The sequence below is a fragment of the Onychostoma macrolepis genome, chromosome 17, assembly GCF_012432095.1.
Source record: "Onychostoma macrolepis isolate SWU-2019 chromosome 17, ASM1243209v1, whole genome shotgun sequence".
Lineage (NCBI taxonomy): Eukaryota > Metazoa > Chordata > Actinopteri > Cypriniformes > Cyprinidae > Onychostoma > Onychostoma macrolepis.
The window spans coordinates 12679024-12697998 of NC_081171.1; the positions used below are offsets into that span (position 1 = coordinate 12679024).

Below are 18975 nucleotides of genomic sequence, written 5' to 3' on the forward strand. Positions count from 1 at the left end.
GAAAAACATTCTTAACCTCATCAGACTTTTGGGTTAATGCGGTTTTAATTTACAGCACTGCGCAAAAGTCTAAAGCCACTTGGGAAATTATGTTTGGAATTGTTTATTTGGGCAGTGCCCCTTTATTTGCATTTAAAAATGTTCTGTTTGACATCTGCTACTTTTCTGCATTTCATTGCATTGGCCAATTGTGTAATCTAGTTTGTACTTGAAACTTGGCATTGTGTACTGCAAATATTGTTGCTTCTTATGATAAATTGATTGTGATGTTCCTCATTTGTAAGATGCTTTGAATAAAAGTGTCTGCTAAATGAATAAATGTAATTGGCCGCCACAATGTGTGCAAAAAAATTCAAATTTCAGGCAAAAAAGTTAAAATACACATGAGCTTGAAAAATAGATAATACATTTAAAATTTTATTTCTATAACAAAGACCAAATCTCAAAACTGACCAGTGCATGAAATAGCAATGCTTGTAGTGTCTTGTCCTGAATTAAAAAGTAACAACTTTGGCACTCTGATTTGAAAATCTTGTTATAAATATTTCCTATAAGCATCACTGAAGACTGCAGAAGATGTAGCTTTGCTCTTCTGAACAAGATTGGTTTCTTTTTTCCTCTGCAAGACAAGTTTTTATAAAATTTACATTCTATGCATGAAGCGTATATCATCGAATGTTCCAGAAGCTGAGTAAGCGTTTTGCTTGACGTCCTCTTGTCATTTAAGGAAGAGACTTTTAAGTACTGTAAATATGATGTTGCTTTTTTGGCTCTTGTTGTTGTTTTCATCTTGCTTAGCTTAAATTCTGTTATGACAGCTGGAACAACGTATTCAAAATCCAGTTTGGTGGCTATATTGCATACTGTGCAATATACAAAGTTTTGAGGAAAGCCACAAAACACTAACAAACACTTCATTATTTAGAAAAATAAATCACAAAAAAGAAAAGCTCGAAAATATACTATAAGGAATATATAGTGTGCTCACCTTTCTTTTGCCTTAAGAAACTTACTGCGGGTTTGGGCAGCTGATGCTACGTGACCAGTGAAGGTCGGTTTATTATCCAGGATAACTTTTCACACAGGAGACAATGATCATTTGACCTTCACTTCGAGAGACAGTGGGGGAGGCTTTGGCGGTGATGAAAAGGAACTCAGTTTTGTCAAGGTTCATGACAATCAGTTGATGAGTAGCAGTTCAAGTCAGTATTCTTGAGCAGTAGGCTAACATCTTTTTTTATATACCTAAAGCTGAAAGAAACAGAAATGGAAAACAGGACTTAGAGATTGATAGTGTTGGAGAATTTGACAGTGAGGACTTCTAGGCACCGAAAAATACTAGTGATCAGTATTGAAAACACAAGACATTTTTTTAATGGTTCTTTATGGTTAATGATGATTTTGAAAACAATATATCTTCTAGAAAATGTGGTGTCAGAGGCAAGTGTCTGCAAGCAAATCAATTCTTTCAACTGAGCCAGTCAATAATTACTCCCAGTATCGATCTGACATTCAAGAGACTGATGAGAGTTGAGTTCTATCAACCGCTAAACTAAGCTACCGATTTTGGCACTTTGGTGTGCGATACATACACCCTAAGGCCATTATTCCCTTAAAATCTCTCACCTAAAAAACCAAAAACACACACTTCATATTTAACTGTGTACTGTATTTAGGTGAAACGTGTAGAATGATGCCTGTTTAAAGGGGCCTGCATTTAGGGGTTACTTTTATCACAATAAACAGATTATTAAGAAATAAACACAACAGCGTGACCACTTTGAGGGGGTTTACTATAGTTTGAAATAATCACCAGATGATTGTACAATATGTTGCTTATCATATTAGCTATTAAAATGTGTCGATTCTGATTTGAGCTAAAATTATTGAATCATTTTACTTCTCATTTTAACTTAAAGCTTCTGTTAAGGAAAAAAAAAATTCCTAGTGCACTAAAATACACAAAACAGCCAAGCAACAAGAAGAAAAATACATTATTACAGTAATATTAATACCAAAATCCCCTGAGGTAATGCCCACCATCCATAACTGAGACACAAGATTATGTTCTAAAATCTATACAGTGTTATTTGAAATAACATGGTGATTCGTTTTATCTGTTACAATATATGGTAACACTTTAAAGTAACCTTCACTAACAATATTTGCATTATATAATTCTCAACAGATGAAATAGCTAAAATGCCATAAAACTAAATATATTTTTATATCAATATGTGGATGTACCTGTGTATAGCTATGTTAATATCTTCTAAGTGAGAGTTATGACATGTTACAAACCATTAATTAGAAAATAATAGTCAGAAGAGTACACACTCACAGCACATCAGCACTGAGGTTTTTCCTATGTTCACATGGAGTTGCAGTGTTTGCTGTTGTTTTTTCTTTAATCGTAAAATCTTCAGTCCCCTAGTGTGAGAAGAGAGGAACTCATATCTGTTAGTTTGTGGAAAGTAAAGTAAAATACTTTTTTTTCTCAGAAGTGATAAAGGACCTTGTTTACCTCGGAGTCAGAAAGAGGACCAGAACAAATCAAAGAAGTTCAAGGAGATGAATGCACTCTGGTGCAGTGAGAGAATGCTGGACCTTCAGAACTCAATAAACCTGCACAGAGAATGTAGAAAATTTCGTATCTTCTTCTATCAATGTGCCGGCTGATTACAGAAAATAGAAAATACATCTCAAGAATGCTTAGCTTGTTATAGGTATTTCTTTTTGCGTCAAGCTGAAATTGCTAAATATTCACACCAATTTACAAAGACAGTAGCGAAGTTCACGAGATGAAAAAAGAAGGCAGCACAAAATATTGATTCTATCAGTTTCTTGGTTCTCCCCAAAAGCAATAACCTTTCCATAAAGGAAAAGTCAAATTGGCAGGAATTCAAGGTTAAGGTGATACAGAACTTATATTTAATAAGCTACATAATATAAAGGAGTAGGTCAACCAAAAACTAAAATTCTCTATTTTCTCTATTTACATCATCATTTCCAATACTGTTTTCAATTTCTTTTAAGTCATATAATAGCTTTGTGTGATATAGACCAAATATAGGTTATTTACTGAAAATCTTACCCTCCCCCCTTTGATATGTAGCATATACAAGCTGTATAGACTACTTTTATCATGGTTTCTTGTCCTTTTAGCAGTGTGACAGACATGGTAACTAAATCACAGAAGTGCTGTTGAGAAAAAGAAACAAAGATTCTTTACATTTAGAAATTTCTGCTATGGTTTCTGTATGGCTCTGCTATGGTTTGTTTGTGTGTATGTACACACATATACATATATACATACATACATACATATATATATATATATATATATATATTTATTTCAAGGCCCCTTTAAAGTTTTTTTTTTTTTTTTTTTTTAATATGTTTATTATAAATGATTAATCTAACTGACTCACCATGAATGCAATATAGTACAACAAGACCAAAATGACACAAACTTATAATTGGAATCCTTGAAACGTCAACATATATTTTGAGATAAAGGACTTCTCATTTTTTCACTTTCAAATTTTCAGTTTCATTGAAGGGAAATAATTCAATTGTTTTTGAATGAATAAGTGAAAAAACACTAGGCCTATTTAGGGGCAAAAAGCTTTCTGTAAAAAGACCCACATTGGAAGCATGAAAAGTAAATTTTCTTGTACCCTACACTGCTACAACGAAAGCACTATTTGGGGTCAGATCAGAAACATTATATTCTGTTGTGGCAGCACAACAGCTGGATTCATGTATCGGCTGCAGTCATTAAGAGGTATCCATGCGGCGCGTAAGATGAGTGAAGTGCCCCCAGCACCTGTCAACAGACACATCACTCAAAGCCGCAATCCAGCCACTCTGCCTTTTTCATTTTAATGACATTCAGACACTTTTCTCCTCTCTGGCGTAATGCCGAAGTCCTTGCGTCTGTTATTCTCCCCTAACGACTGATGATATGTGAGATTATCTTCTTCAGCGAGTGGCTGATGACACTACACGAGTCCTTGATGAGGAACAGCGTTTCTTCAACACCCAGTCCCGGTTTATCTGCTGAGCAGTTCTGCAATCAGCGAGCGCAGTGGCCATCCAGCCCCATCGACGATGATTACCGAGCAGGCGAGATGCACCCCGTGTCGACCTTGCGGGCTGCTAATGATGGGGGAGAATCTAATTGTGAATCAGACGGAGGCAGAGGCACTCTGGACAGCTGCAGGCCCATCAAATGGGATCTGAATTCATGGAATTCAGATTTCTTCAACCATCCTATGCTATGTAAATGAACAAACGATCACCCTATGAATGTGGTCACCATGACAACACCCCACTTATGACCACTTCACTTGGAAGTGAGAGACAGAGATTTGTGGAGTCAGCTAAGGTGCTTCAGGTCGTCACCTAGTCAAGATACAGTAGTGATTACTGTTTTGTGTGCTTCGCCCAAACCTTCCACCCCAGAGAGAACCTCAGCACCTCTGGCAGATGCTGTCACTTGCCTCCTCTGACCTCTGATGGAACTATAATTGATTTATGTTGACTGTCTGTTTGGAATTCTTTTCAAACAGATGTTTGATATACTATAAAGTGAGGGTTATAAAAGTGGATGTTACAAGTGGCCTAATACATATTAAAAAGTAACTTCCTCCTGAAGCAGCTTTATTTAAGCAAAGCAGTGCATTTTTCTACTTGCTAAAATTAATATTTATATTTTTCAGTAAATGTTTTTTTCTCATTATACAGGTGCTGGTCATATAATTAGAATATCATCAAAAAGTTGATTTATTTCACTAATTCCATTCAAAAAGTGAAACTTGTATATTATATTCATTCATTACACACAGACTGATATATTTCAAATGTTTATTTCTTTTAATTTTGATGATTAGAGCTTACAGCTCACGAAAGTCAAAAATCAGTATCTCAAAATATTAGAATATTTACATTTGAGTTTGAATAAATGACCATCCCTACAGTATAAATTCTGGTTATCTCTTGTTCTTTGAAACCACAATAATGGGGAAGACTGCTGACTTGGCAATGATCCAGAAGATGAACATTGACACCCTCCACAAAGAGGGTAAGTCACAGAAGGTCATTACTGAAAGGTGTGGCTGTTTACAGAGTGCTGTATCAAAGCATATTAAATGCAAAGTTGACTGGAAGGAAGAATTTGGGTAGGAAAAGGTGCACAAGCAACAGGGATGACCGCAAGCTTGAGAATACAGTCAAGCAAAGCTGATTCAAACACTTGTGAGAGCTTCACAAGGAGAGAACTGAAGCTGGAGTCAGTGCATCAAGAGTCACCACGCTCAGACGTCTTCAGGAAAAGGGCTACCAAGCCACTTCTGAACCAGAGACAACGTCAGAAGCATCTTACCTGGGCTGTGGAGAAAAAGAACTGGACTGTTGCTCAGTGGTCCAAAGTCCTCTTTTCAGATGAAAGTAAATTTTACATTTCATTTGGAAATCAAGGTCCCAGAGTCTGAAGGAAGAGTGGAGAGGCACAGAATCCATGTTGCTTGAAGTCCAGTGTGAAGTTTCCACAGTCAGTGATGATTTGGGCTGCCATGTCATCTGCTGGTGTTGGTCCACTGTGTTTTCTGATGTCCACAGTCAACGCAGCCATCTACCAGGAAATTTAGAGCACTTCATGCTTCCTTCTGTTGACAAGCTTTATGGAGATGCTGATTTCATTTTCCAGCAGGACTTGGCACCTGCCCACACTGCCAAAGGTACCAAAAGCTTGCCAAAAAATAGGATAAAGGGTATTGTCAAGAGGAAGATGAGAGACACCAGACTCAACAATGCAGAAGAGCTGAAGACCACTATCATAGCAACCTGGGCTCTCATAACACCTGAGCAGTGCCACAGACTGATCGACTCCATGCCACGCCACATTGCTGCAGTAATTCAGGCAAAAGGAGCCCCAACTAAGTATTGAGTGCTGTACATGCTCATACTTTTCATTTTCATACTTTTCAGTTGGCCAAGATTTCTAAAAATCCTTTCTTTGTATTGGTCTTAAGTAATATTCTAATATTTTGAGATACTGATTTTTGACTTTCATGAGCTGTAAGCTCTAATCATCAAAATTAAAAGAAATAAACATTTAAAAAATATATCAGTCTGTGTGTAATGAATGAATATAATATACAAGTTTCACTTTTTGAATGGAATTAGTGAAATAAATCAACTTTTTGATGATATTCTAATTATATGACCAGCACCTGTATATAAGAAGAGGGACTACCAGCGGCGTATGAGTTCAAGCGGCTCAAGTACTCTGATCTGGCGGTGGAGTGCAGAGACGGGGGATGGACCGCGACCATCCATCCTGTAGAAGTTGGATGCAGGGGCTTCGTGGGAAAGTCTGCAATCCAGCTTCTCCGAGCTGCTGGGACAACGGGGATAAGCCTGAGGAGAGCCATCAAGGAGCTGGCGGAGGAGGCAGACAAGGCAAGCTACTGGTTGTGGCTACGTAGGAGGGATAGAAATTGGGGCTCGGTACCCCAGTGAGGGCAGCTGCAGGAGGTGGCAGGGAGACATCCTCACAAGCCGTTGCCCCCCCCCCCACCAGGTGACGTACTGGATAGGGGGCGAAACGTTCGTGAACGGTGGCACCAGCTGATGACCCTGCAGCTGACCTGAAGGTGCACTGGAGGAGGTGCGTCAAGCAGAAATGTCAAGCAGGAAACACCACCTGTATATTGAAATGGTAATGCTGAGGAACCAGTGACTACTGTGAAAGTGCAGTTGGCAGCCAGGAAAGTCTGGCGGACAGTCGGGAAAGACTGGTGGATGGCAGGAAAGACCGCACCAGGTGTGGGCGGTAAGTCACCTTACCCACAAGCTTCCCACAAGGGAGCACCTCAACTGACTACAAAACGAAATAAGAAAAGACAACCCGAAGGCCCTCCGAGAGGCGGGGTGGAAGATGGGCCTACTTTAACAGATCATATGGTAACGAACGGAACAGATAATGGCAATGAGATGCTCCTCTGGAAGTGCACATGTGGGTGGCAGAAGGTGACTTCGCTCAGAGGCCTGCGGATCCATCAAGGGAGGATGAAGTGTGGGAGGACACCCAACCAGCACAATCGCACTGCTTCAGCAGGTCAGACGGAAGGGACCCATAGCCTGGTAGCAAACCATAGCGCAGCAGGTCCCGACAATGCTGAGAGGGCAACCTCAGCATATGAAGGAGAAGAGAAGGAGGCAACCCTCGAGAGCGAGAGGCGCACTGTCCCCTCACAAGTCACACAACCAGGAATCCAATGCAAGCTTCCAGAAAGGCGCATCAAGATCAAGTGGCCAAAGGCAAATATGCAAGAGGTTTGGTGCAGGCTCGACGAACACCTCTTCCTTTGCGAGGAACGGTTGAGCGCAAGCTAACCTTGATGGGAAACATCATATACAAGGAGTGCAGAGAGAGGTTTGGAGAGTGTACCAAACAAACCATAGCCCCAAGACAGAAAGGACGGAGGGAGAGACACATCAAGTTGCTCATATCAGACAGGCGTCACCTGAGGAAGAGGTGGATGAAAGCAGCCCCAGAGGAAAAAGAAGGCCTCAAGCTGTTATGGGATGACCTTAAGCAGAGGTTGGCCAAGTTATGCCAGACAGAACAGATCAGGAGGTGGAGGAAACGGAAGGAGAAGGAAAGGAAGAACTTCTTCAAAGACCCTTTCAAGTATGCCCATCAGCTGCTAGAAGAGAAACAGAGCAGTAAGCTGGCCATCACTAAAGCGGATCTGGAACATTATATCAAGGGCCTGTATGCGGATGCAGCCAAAGATACACCACTTGGCTCACCAGGTTATGTGTCACGCCCAGATCCCCCAAGGACCCCTTTCTTTTTTGTTATCAACATTTTTTATTTTTCATACATAACATCCAAAATAAAATAAATAAATTTTTTTTTAAAACAACAGACACATACTCAATATCTCAAAGTCCAGTCAAAGGGAGGGAGAGAGGGAAGGACAAGAACAACACAAAAGTCACTCCTTTATATTGTTGTAAGTCACGTATATCAAAGAGAAAGCACTGCCAAGCATCAATGGTAGAAGGTTGATTCGTGCTGTTGTAAGTTCATAAGTCACTATTTGCAGGAGGCTATGGATCCAATATGTTTTTCCACACATGTGCGGTGTACCCCAAGGACCCCTTTCGACACCTCCCCACCCAGGCTGTGTGAGATTAGAGAGGTCCTCAAAAGGCCAGATCAGCCTCAGCACCAGGTCCAAATGGGCTTCCATACAAGGTGTACAAGAACTGCCCACAAGTGACGAAGATCTTGTGGAAGCTCATGCGGGTTGTGTGGAAGAACCAATACATTCCAGCTGAGTGGCACGAGGCAGTTGGAATCTTCATTCCTAAGCAGCGGAATTCCATGACCATTAATCAGTTCAGGAGCATCGCTTTGCTGAACGTGGAAGGGAAACTGCTCTTCTCAGTTTTGGCAAGAAGGATGACCAGCTACCTCAGCAGCAACAACTACATCGACTCAAGTTGTCAAAAGGCTGGGCTCTCAGGTTTTCCAGGATGCATTGAACACACATCCGTGATCTGGGAGCAAATACAACGTGCCAAAAGAGAGAAGAGCGAATTTCATGTGGTGTGGCTTGACTTGGCGAACGCTTATGGCTCAGTACCACATAAGTTGGTTGAGCTTGCATTGGAATTCTTCCACATTCCAGCAGATGTAATTACCATCATAGCCAAGTATTTCAACAACCTGTGCATGTGTTTCTCTCTCGATGGCCGGATGACTGGATGACAGCAGTTGGAGGTCGGTATTGCCATGGGCTGCTCAGTATCCCCTATCCTGTTTGTGACAGCGTTTGAAGTCATCCTCATCGGAGCAAGACAGATGGCCAGAGGGCTGAGATCACCATCAGGAGGAAGACTCCCGGCGCTGAGAGGGTACATGGATGATGTGACAACCATCTTACAGACAGCTCCATGTACAGCCCGGCTCCTCAAGCGCCTTGATGAGCTGATACAATGGGCTAGGATAAAGATTAAGCCCTCAAAGTCTATGAGGGATGACAGGACGGTGTTCACAGCAGGAGGGGAGAAGATACCATTGCTGAAAGAGCAACCCATCCGAAGCCTTGGAAGGGAGCATACTTCAGAGCTCTCCAACAGACAGATGGGGAAGTTGGTGCAGAAGCAGCCGAGAGAGGGGCTCGCAAAAATCGACAGCAGCCAGCTTCCTCGGAAACTGAAGGTATGGTGTTAACAATTCACACTTTTCAAACGTGTGATGTGACCTCTGAAGGTGTACGAAATACCATCATCCCTGATTAGCAGGATGGACACCATCTCCAACACCTACATCAGGAAGTGGTTGTGCCTCCCATGCTGCTTCTCTGACACAGGCCTCTTCAGCAAGAATGCTCTTCAGCTTCCTTTGAAGTCCATCAACCTCGGATACAAGCAGGAGAAGACCCGTCTTGTATTCGAGCTAAAGGAGTCCAGGGACAAAGCAGTGAAGAGCGCAGGGGCGACCATCCGCACAGGGCGCAGATGGAGGGCCCAGCAGGAGGTTGACCAAGCCATTAACAGGCTACAACACAAGGAGGTCATGGGAAGAGTCCAACACAGCCGAGCAGGGTAGGGCTGGGGAGAGCCAGTCCAGTTCTGGTCCAAAGCCACAAGGGAGCAGAGGAAGATCATGGTGGTGGAAGAGGTCTCACGAGTGGAACAGGACCGTTACCTCATCAAGGCTGTTTCCCAGAGCAAACAAGGAACATGGACCCGCTGGGAGGGCATCACTAACAGGGTCATAACCTGGGCAGATACAGTGGGGCAAAAAAGTATTTAGTCAGCCACCAATTGTGCAAGTTCTCCCACTTAAAAAGATGAGAGAGGCCTGTAATTTTCATCATAGGTATACCTCAACTATGAGAGACAAAATGAGAAAAAAAAAATCCAGTAAATCACATTGTAGGATTTTTAAAGAATTTATTTGCAAATTATGGTGGAAAATAAGTATTTGGTCAATAACAAAATTTCATCTCAATACTTTGTTATATACCCTTTGTTGGTAATGACAGAGGTCAAACGTTTTCTGTAAGTCTTCACAAGGTTTTCACACACTGTTGCTGGTATTTTGGCCCATTCCTCCATGCAGATCTCCTCTAGAGCAGTAATGTTTTGGGGCTGTCGCTGGGCAACACAGACTTTCAACACCCTCCAAAGATTTTCGATGGGGTTGAGATCTGGAGACTGGCTAGGCCACTCCAGGACCTTGAAATGCTTCTTACGAAGCCACTCCTTCGTTGCCAGGCGGTGTGTTTGGGATCATTGTCATGCTGAAAGACCCAGCCACGTTTCATCTTCAATGCCCTTGCTGATGGAAGGAGGTTTTCACTCAAAATCTCACGATACATGGCTCCATTCATTCTTTCGTTTACACGGATCAGTCATCCTGGTCCCTTTGCAGAAAAACAGCCCCAAAGCATGATGTTTCCACCCCCATGCTTCACAGTAGGTATGGTGTTCTTTGGATGCAACTCAGCATTCTTTCTCCTCCAAACACGACAAGTTGAGTTTTTACCAAAAAGTTCTATTTTGGTTTCATCTGACCATATGACATTCTCCCATTCCTCTTCTGGATCATCCAAATGCTCTCTAGCAAACTTCAGACGGGCCCGGACATGTACTGGCTTAAGCAGGGTGACACGTCTGGCACTGCAGGATTTGAGTCCCTGGCGGCGCAGTGTGTTACTGATGGTAGCCTTTGTTACTTTGGTCCCAGCTCTCTGCTGGTCATTCACTAGGTCCCCCCGTGTGGTTCTGGGATTTTTGCTCACAGTTCTTGTGATCATTTTGACCCCACGGGGTGAGATCTTGTGTGGAGCCCCAGATCGCACAGTTGATTTCTTCACACCAAGCTGCTTACCTATTGCAGATTCAGACTTCCCAGCCTGGTGCAGGCCTACAATTTTGTTTCTGGTGTCCTTTGACAGCTCTTTGGTCTTGGCCATGGTGGAGTTTGGAGTTGGACTGTTTGAGGTTGTGGACAGGTGTCTTTTATACTGATAACGAGTTCAAACAGATGCCATTAATACAGGTAACGAGTGGAGGACAGAGGAGCCTCTTAAAGAAGAAGTTACAGGTCTGTGAGAGCCAGAAATCTTGCTTGTTTGTAGGTGACCAAATACTTATTTTACAGAGGAATTTACCAATTAATTCTTTAAAAATCCAACAATGTGATTTTCTGGATTTTTTTTCTAATTTTGTCTCTCATAGTTGAGGTATACCTATGATGAAAATTACAGGCCCTTTCTCATCTTTTTAAGTGGGAGAACTTGCACAATTGGTGGCTGACTAAATATTTTTGGCCCCACTATATCTGGCGACCTCCGCAGTCGCGCCTCAGCTTCCTTGTGAGTCAAGTCAAGTCAAGTCACCTTTATTTATATAGCGCTTTTACAATACAGATTGTGTCAAAGCACTTAACAGTATCAAATTGGAGGATAGAGTGTCAGTAATGTATAATGATAAGATTAAACACTCAATTTTCAATTTTCAGTTAAAGGCATTTAACTGAGGCAGTGTATGACACCCTCCCTTGTCCCCAAAATCTTTCCCAGTGGTTCGGAAGTGAGGACACGTGCCCCCTGTGCAATGTAGCCAACGCAGGCCTTCGACATATCCTGTCGGGGTGTAACGTTGCATTGGGCCGCTTTACATGGTGGCATAATCTGGTGCTGAGGAAGTTGGTGGAGCAGTCGGAAAGATGTAGAGTTCGGGCAAATAGCTCTTCAGATCCCCTTCAGCCAAACATCCTGTTCCTCAGACCAGGATAAGGCGGGCAGAAGACAGTGGCGGGAAGGACATCATGTCAGCTCTCTCCTGGAAAGGGATGTGAGATGCGCGTTGACCTGGGCACCCAGTTTATTTTTCCGACAGAGATCACCCAGACAACATTAAGGCCAGATGCTGTGGTGTGGGCTGCAGCGGCCAAGAAGGCCCTCATTATTGAGCTGACTGTGCCATGGGAAGAGGGAATACCAGGGGCATATGAGTTCAAGTGGCTCAAGTACTCTGATCTGGCGGCAGAGTGCAGAGACGGGGGATGGACCGCGACCATCTATCCCGTAGAAGTTGGTGGCAGGGGCTTCGTGGGAAAGTCCGCAATCCAGCTTCTCCGAGCTGCTGGGACAACGGGGATAAGACCGAGGAGAGCCATCAAGGAGCTGGCGGAGGAGGCAGAGAAGGCAAGCTACCGGTTGTGGCTACGGAGGAGGGACAAAAATTGGGGCTCGGTACCCCAGTGAGGGCAGCTGCAGGGGGTGGCAGGGAGACATTGGTTAATGATTAATCATTGCCCAGCACTTACCATATATGTGTATGTGTATATCTCTGGGGTGGTGAACGTCGGTTCTGGAGAGCCGCAGCCCTGCATAGTTTTGCTTCAACCCTTGGCAAACACACCTGAATCAAGGTCTGAAGGGTAATTAGAAAGCTACAAGGCAGGTGAATTTTTATTAGGGTTGGAGCTGAACTCTCCAGGACTGGAGTTCGCCACCCCTGATATATATATACTGTATATATATATATATATATATATATATATATATATATATATATATATATATATATATATTTTACACATACACATGAATATAACTACACATAACTATATCTTTATCTTTAATACATATCAAGTAAATCAATATATTATCACTATATAATAATGTATATTGTAATTAATATTACAATTATATAAAATAAATTTAATTACACATTTAATTTAATTACTAACTATTATTATCATTATTATTATAAGAGGTGTTATCGTATATAGGAAATTTTCAGCCAATAGCCCTCTAAATCCACCTTATTTTAACGTAAAAGCAGGTGAGGAAATTTGTAATTTGAATATGGTAGGCTTCCAGTGTCAATGGTTTTCACTTATTTTACTTGTACAAAAGATTATATTGTGCTGCTTTATATTGCAAAATTGTATTTTTTATCATATCATAATCACACTTACTTTATTATCATAATCATAATCGCACTGGTTTGTAGCTCCAACAGTTTTATAGTTTCCTGAACTTTGTTATTCTTTTAGTTATATACCTATATTCAAAAAATAGCTTACTTCCATTGCAAAAAAGGCAGATAATTCTTGTAGAAAGCCAAATCCAAGCACATCTCCACCACCAGCAGAGGGAGATGTTGCTGCTGTGATCTGCTGAGAATCCACTGCTGAGATTCTTTCTGAATCTTAATGAGAACACATTCTTTCAGCTGAAAACCCTCACACATGCCACACATTCTTCTCATGGTCAATTCATACCATTTTATTAATCTTGAAAAAAATGAAGAACTATGCAGAGCATCTCAGGGCCATATTTAATACCCAAATTGTTGCTTTTTCCTCAGTGGCTCTCATTGGTGAGGGCTTGAGTCACTAGATAAAGAGAAAGCAAATGCATATAGCAAAAACATGATACAGTAGTCATTTAATTGTTAAAATACTGAACTAAAAAAAATTATAAGTAAAGCAACCCCCCCCCCCAAAAAAAACTTCAATTTATTCTTCCCAGAAAATACAAAAAATCAACAAGAACAGCTTGTGACTTTAATGCAGTGAGTAGAAGCAGACTCTATTAGTTAATTTGATTCTCCTCACTCATGAGATGCTCATAGCTACTCATACGTCCATCACAGTTCAACACGTAATTCCCAAAAGCACATTCAGGGTTTGGAATGAATCCAAACTGCCCGTGAGGCCCTGAGCAAGACAACAGACATGTACGACCTTACCAGCGTATGCTGTGGGTCAGGAGCTGGGGTTCGGTTGGTATGGAGACACAACTGACTATCAAGAATCTGCATTAACTGAGCGGAAAAAGAGCAAAGCACGACCCCGCCACAGGGATGGTTTAGGATTAGAAAGTGTTGCCATATACATAAGCACGTACGCAAATGTCAATAACAAACAAACACACGCAAGCTCTTTCAGACTATAAACACAAACACAAAATCACAGGCACACACATATGAGTTTTTCAAGTCTACAGCTTTCAACTGGAAAAATGTTTACCAAAAAAAAAAAAAAAAGAAGAAGTTCCTCTTAGGGAAATTTAGGGTGCTCGCTGATCCAAAGATAAGTAAATTTAAAAAGAAACATGCCCAAACAACATAGAAACATTGTTTGATGTTTTTAACATTACAGTAATTAGCAGTCTCCCTTTTGAAATGGTTCCAATTATTTTTGTTTATTTAGTCAAAGACAAAACATTATTTTTCTATTTATTCATGTTGTAAGACACCAAGCGCTCAGGAAATGAGGATAGGCGAGAGAGAAACGAGAGAGAAAAAGATTGAGTGGAAGGAGACAAAGAAGTGGAGAGAAGGGATGGGGTGAGGGGTGTCCATTTGTCTTCAGACGAGGAGGGAGGTGCCAGATTTGGGAGGTTTGGTCCCTATTGATGCCCCCAAAAAGCATCCACCATCCAGCCCCCCCCCCCCCTTTTTTTTTCTTTATCCCTCGATTCCATCCTTTATTTATCCCCCCTGCTTTCTTATCCTTCCACAAGCCTCTCTAACTCACAGTCCTGAAGCAACACTCAGCTCGGTAAGTAAAACAGCACTGAGAGAAACCAGAATATGACATTTTTCAGTTGTTTTTTAAATGCAGGTGCTTGAGTGGCATAAAAGGAGGGGGAAACGCATCATATCTGTGCTAGTTTTGTTTATGAGGATGACGATGGTGGGATGTGATTTGGTGCATCATCAGGCCGTTGTTAAATTAAATCGTATACCAACACATGCAGATTTATTCAAATTTAACAAAAAAAATTATAACTATACAACAAATTACAAAACCTAAATTGAATAATTTTAACTTTAACATTTAAAGTGTTTATTATTTAGGTATAAATTATTAAATATTAAATTAAATTATTATATTCATTTAAAACATTTCAGGACTCAAATATGTGACCCTGGACCACAAAACCAGTCTTAAGTCGCTGGGGTATATTTGTAGCAATAGCCAAAAATACATTGTATGGGTCAAAATTGTCAATTTTTCTTTTATGCCAAAAATCATTAAGATATTAAATAAAGATCATGTTCCACGAAGATATTTTGTAAATTTCTTAACGTAAATGTATCAAAACTTAATTTTTGATGAGTAATATGCATTGCTAACAACTTCATTTGGACAACTTTAAAAGCGATTTTCTCAATATTTAGATATTTTTGCACCCTCAGATTCCATATATTCAAATAGTTGCATCTCGGCCAAATATTGTCCGATCCTAACAAACCATACATCAATGGAAAGCTTATTTATTCAGCTTTCAGGTTGACACTTAAGACTGGTTTTGTCGTCTGCATTATGTTAATGTTATTTTATAATAATAAAAATATGATACTATTACATAATCTTTACTAATATTTTAAATAAGTTTTAATTTTTATATTTTAGTTGTTTTGCTGAGTTTTTGTTTTTTATAATTTTTTTAATTAATATTATTGTTGTTGTTTTAACTATTTTATTTGAGTTCTTTTAGTAGTTTAACTAAATGAAAGTGAGAAATGTTATCAAATGTTCTCTCAAATAAACAAAATGTTTTATTTTAGTTAGCATTTATTTATTTAAAGTAACAAATGTGTTTATGGATTTAGTTTTAGTTCATTATAATAACCCTGCATCATTTTTTCCTCTGTGTTTTGCAGGTGCTGTGATTTCGTCTCCATTCTGAGGGTGCTGTGTGTACCCTGAACCAGGGATTTCTTCCATTCTTTAACCTGCATCCACATGGCCATGCGAGGGCGGAGTCTACTCTTCATCTTTTCCCTCCTCTTCCTCGTCCTGTCATTATCTGAGGCAAAAAAGAAGTCCAAGCAGCCATCAGATGCAGTGACTGGAGCAGAGAGTACGGCGGTAAATCCCTTGCTGGGGTCAGGTCAACTAAGCACTAAGGATGGGCACCGCTGCACATGGGAGACGCTAGAGAGAGGAGCTAACATCCTGCTCCAGGTGAGCTGCACCGCCCCAAGTGAGGAGGGGCTCGGACCTCACTACACGTGCCAGTTTGCTGGAAAACCTCAGGAATGCTCCGTCTACAGCACTCAGTCCTCCCAGTACTGGAAACAGGTGGTGAGCAAACTGAAGAAACGAAAGAACGCTTGCGAGGGGGAGAAAGTCCTGAAAACACGCCTGTGTAAAAAAGCGCCCAGCGCATCTCACATGAAACTCACGGAGAGAAGTGGAGAAGAGACCACCACGCACATGAGCAAGGAAATGCCAGAAGAGAGCAAACGGAAAACGGAGGCACCCGCAAGGAAAGAAAAAGAAGTACAGAAAGAGAAGGAAGAGGAGGTGAACAAAGAAGAGGATGAGGGCTTCGGAGACGTAGTGAATGATGGTTTCTCAGACATGGAGCCCGCTGTGAGCTACTGCGGAGAAGGATGGCATTCTGTCTGCAACTTCTTTGTCAAGTTTTTTGATGGTTAAAAAAAGAGAAACATCTGCTATCAATGCTTTCTCAGACCCAGGGGACGATAAGAATATTGTTGCATGTCAAAAATACGACATTCATCATCTAGTTCGACATCATGGATAAAAAATCCTGTTGTGAAGAGGAAGACAAATAGACAGAGAAAGTAGATTATGTATAATATTTAACAATCACACTAATCACATTAACTATGATCTTACACACAATTAATTACTTGTGTATATTGTAACTAAACCTGATTTAACTTTTTGTAGATATGAATAATTGTATTTTGTATCCCACACATGACCTTTTTACTCATTATGAAAACTGTTGTATATGATTATTGCAAATAATATTCGGAACAACAACAAAAAAAAATGTAATGAATTAAATATGTATATATTTTTAAAAGCAAAATTTTATAGATATATGACAGAAAACCATTCCATCATTCATCACTTATAGATCGCAGTGCTTAATGAAAGATTTAAAGTCCTTCAGCTCTCACACAAGATGAATAAAAGATCCTTGCACTTTCATGAACTATGTATATTGTGTATTCATGTGTATATAAGTGTTTGTATGTTGCATTCAGACAGCAGTGGCTTTATCCGTTGTGCACTCAGCATCAGTAGTCAGCCATATCAGTGGTCTAAATTGATGGTCACAGAAAATAGAGGAGCTCATGCGATAGATCAAATCGATGAAATGTGCCATTTAAGTGGCTTGCACCTTCCCCCTGATGAGCCAATTGGAGAAGAAGAGGAAAATATTGTGGGAAGAAAATGGCTCTTTTGTTCAGGCTTTTCTGTAGTTTCACAGCTGCCTACAGCGACACATATAATAAGCAAGCTGTGCAGCTAAATTGTTGGACAAAGAGGTTAGATTTAGAGTCATCTATTGAAGGCTTCGAACATTCTGAGTCAGCCAAGCGAGCAGAGATAGATTACAATATTTTGCTCATAGTCACAAATGGATTTCGTCAATAGACTCAGTAACGGTTAGTACAGCAGACTCATCTTTTCAACTGAATGTAAGAAGAACGATATTACATAGATGTCTAAAGCCCTCTGGAGTGCAGATCTTTTAAGGATAAATGCACTCCTACTGACTTTGCTTTGTTAAATTCAACTCACCTGTAAAAATGACTTTCATGTGTGCCAAATTGGTATCTGGCATAAAGAAGGTCTGTAATACATGATCTGATCACCCAGAAGCACACAATTTGAAATTTGCCATCTTTGCTCATGGCACCAATAACTTTTTGAGACAATCACCAAATATTATGTGACTTTTCATGCTGTCCTGACAACACTAACTGAATGATGTTTAATATATAGGACCCTATAAAATCTGTTTTATTTTTTCCCAAATTCTGTTATTTTGTTTTTTCAAAATTCCATTTTTTCCATTTTAATTTCTCTAGACTCTGTTTTAATGGTTAAATTATGGTCTTCCCAAAGATCGTGCTCTGAACTAGCAGCAATGAAGTGCATTTGCTGACAAGGCCAACACAATAGACATGTTTAGAGAAAGATGTTTTCATCTATTCTCTTTCCTCACTACACAAACTGCTGTCTCACCCAAAAAAAAAAAAACTAATATTTATTTAACTAATCACCCTTTTTTCTCAGCCATGGAAAAGTGCTAAATATTTGTTGTGGTGCTGCAAATGATGTAGTTGTGTGTATGTGTGTGTTTGCCTCTGCAGGGAGTTTGGACAAATTTGTTTGCTAGATGACTATTGGTAAACAACTATGGGTTGATCTCATGTGTGAATGGTAAATAACTTTAAATTCCACAATATTAATCAGCTGAGTCTTCAGTTGTGAACAAGCATTATGTAGAGGGCTTCAATCTTCTATAATCCTCTTTTTAGATTCATAAAGCTTAGACTTTTGATTAAACCATGCATTAGCTGTGTTTGTTTTGTTAATTTGCTGCATGCAGAGAATACACGACACTTTGGGTTAAAAGTGGTCATCAAACTCTCTACAGGGAAAATAGTGGAGAGGAAAGCAGTGTCTGAGTATAGGCTACCTAAAAAAGTAGCGGAGCTAACCTTCTCCACAGTGCTACGGAAATCTTTAGATCGAATGAATGCGGTTTCGCTACGAGACCCTGGCGGTGAAGGCGGCCTAATTTAACTATATTTATTAGTAGCGTGACATTTTCATAGTAGTAAAAATTTTACAGGAACAAACTAGTTTTCCGACCAATACACTTGTGTAGAACGAGCAAACACAGTTTTAATATCGGAGCAAAAGTAACAAACACGCTTACCTGAACAGCGTCGAAAGCTCTTTCTCGGTTTATCTTTCTTCTTTTTAATTCGATTCACCCTATATTTAGGCTACCTTTCTCATATAGCCATGGAAAACCGAATCATTTTAGTGACTCGAATCGTCCTAAATGGCTCCCCTCTATCATTTGTAGCGTTGAAAAGTTCAGAAGGTTAATGTAAATGAACAGATTAAAAAAAGATTCACTG

General features: G+C 40.3%; 1 protein-coding gene and 1 long non-coding RNA gene across 2 annotated transcripts; one reads left to right on the top strand and one right to left on the bottom strand.

Annotated features, from left to right (window-relative positions):
* Positions 1 to 774: 774 nt before the first annotated feature.
* On the bottom strand, positions 775 to 18897 carry LOC131523300 (uncharacterized). The gene is made up of 4 exons (XR_009266744.1): positions 18768 to 18897; positions 2525 to 2625; positions 2342 to 2430; positions 775 to 1251 (listed from the first exon to the last, which is right to left on the bottom strand). It is a non-coding gene; the product is annotated as an uncharacterized LOC131523300 (long non-coding RNA).
* On the top strand, positions 14561 to 17023 carry fgfbp3 (fibroblast growth factor binding protein 3). The gene is made up of 2 exons (XM_058749586.1): positions 14561 to 14608; positions 15718 to 17023. Exon 2 carries the CDS (start codon positions 15800 to 15802, stop codon positions 16496 to 16498), a length of 699 nt encoding a protein of 232 aa, XP_058605569.1. The 5' UTR covers positions 14561 to 14608; positions 15718 to 15799; the 3' UTR covers positions 16499 to 17023.
* Positions 18898 to 18975: the final 78 nt, after the last annotated feature.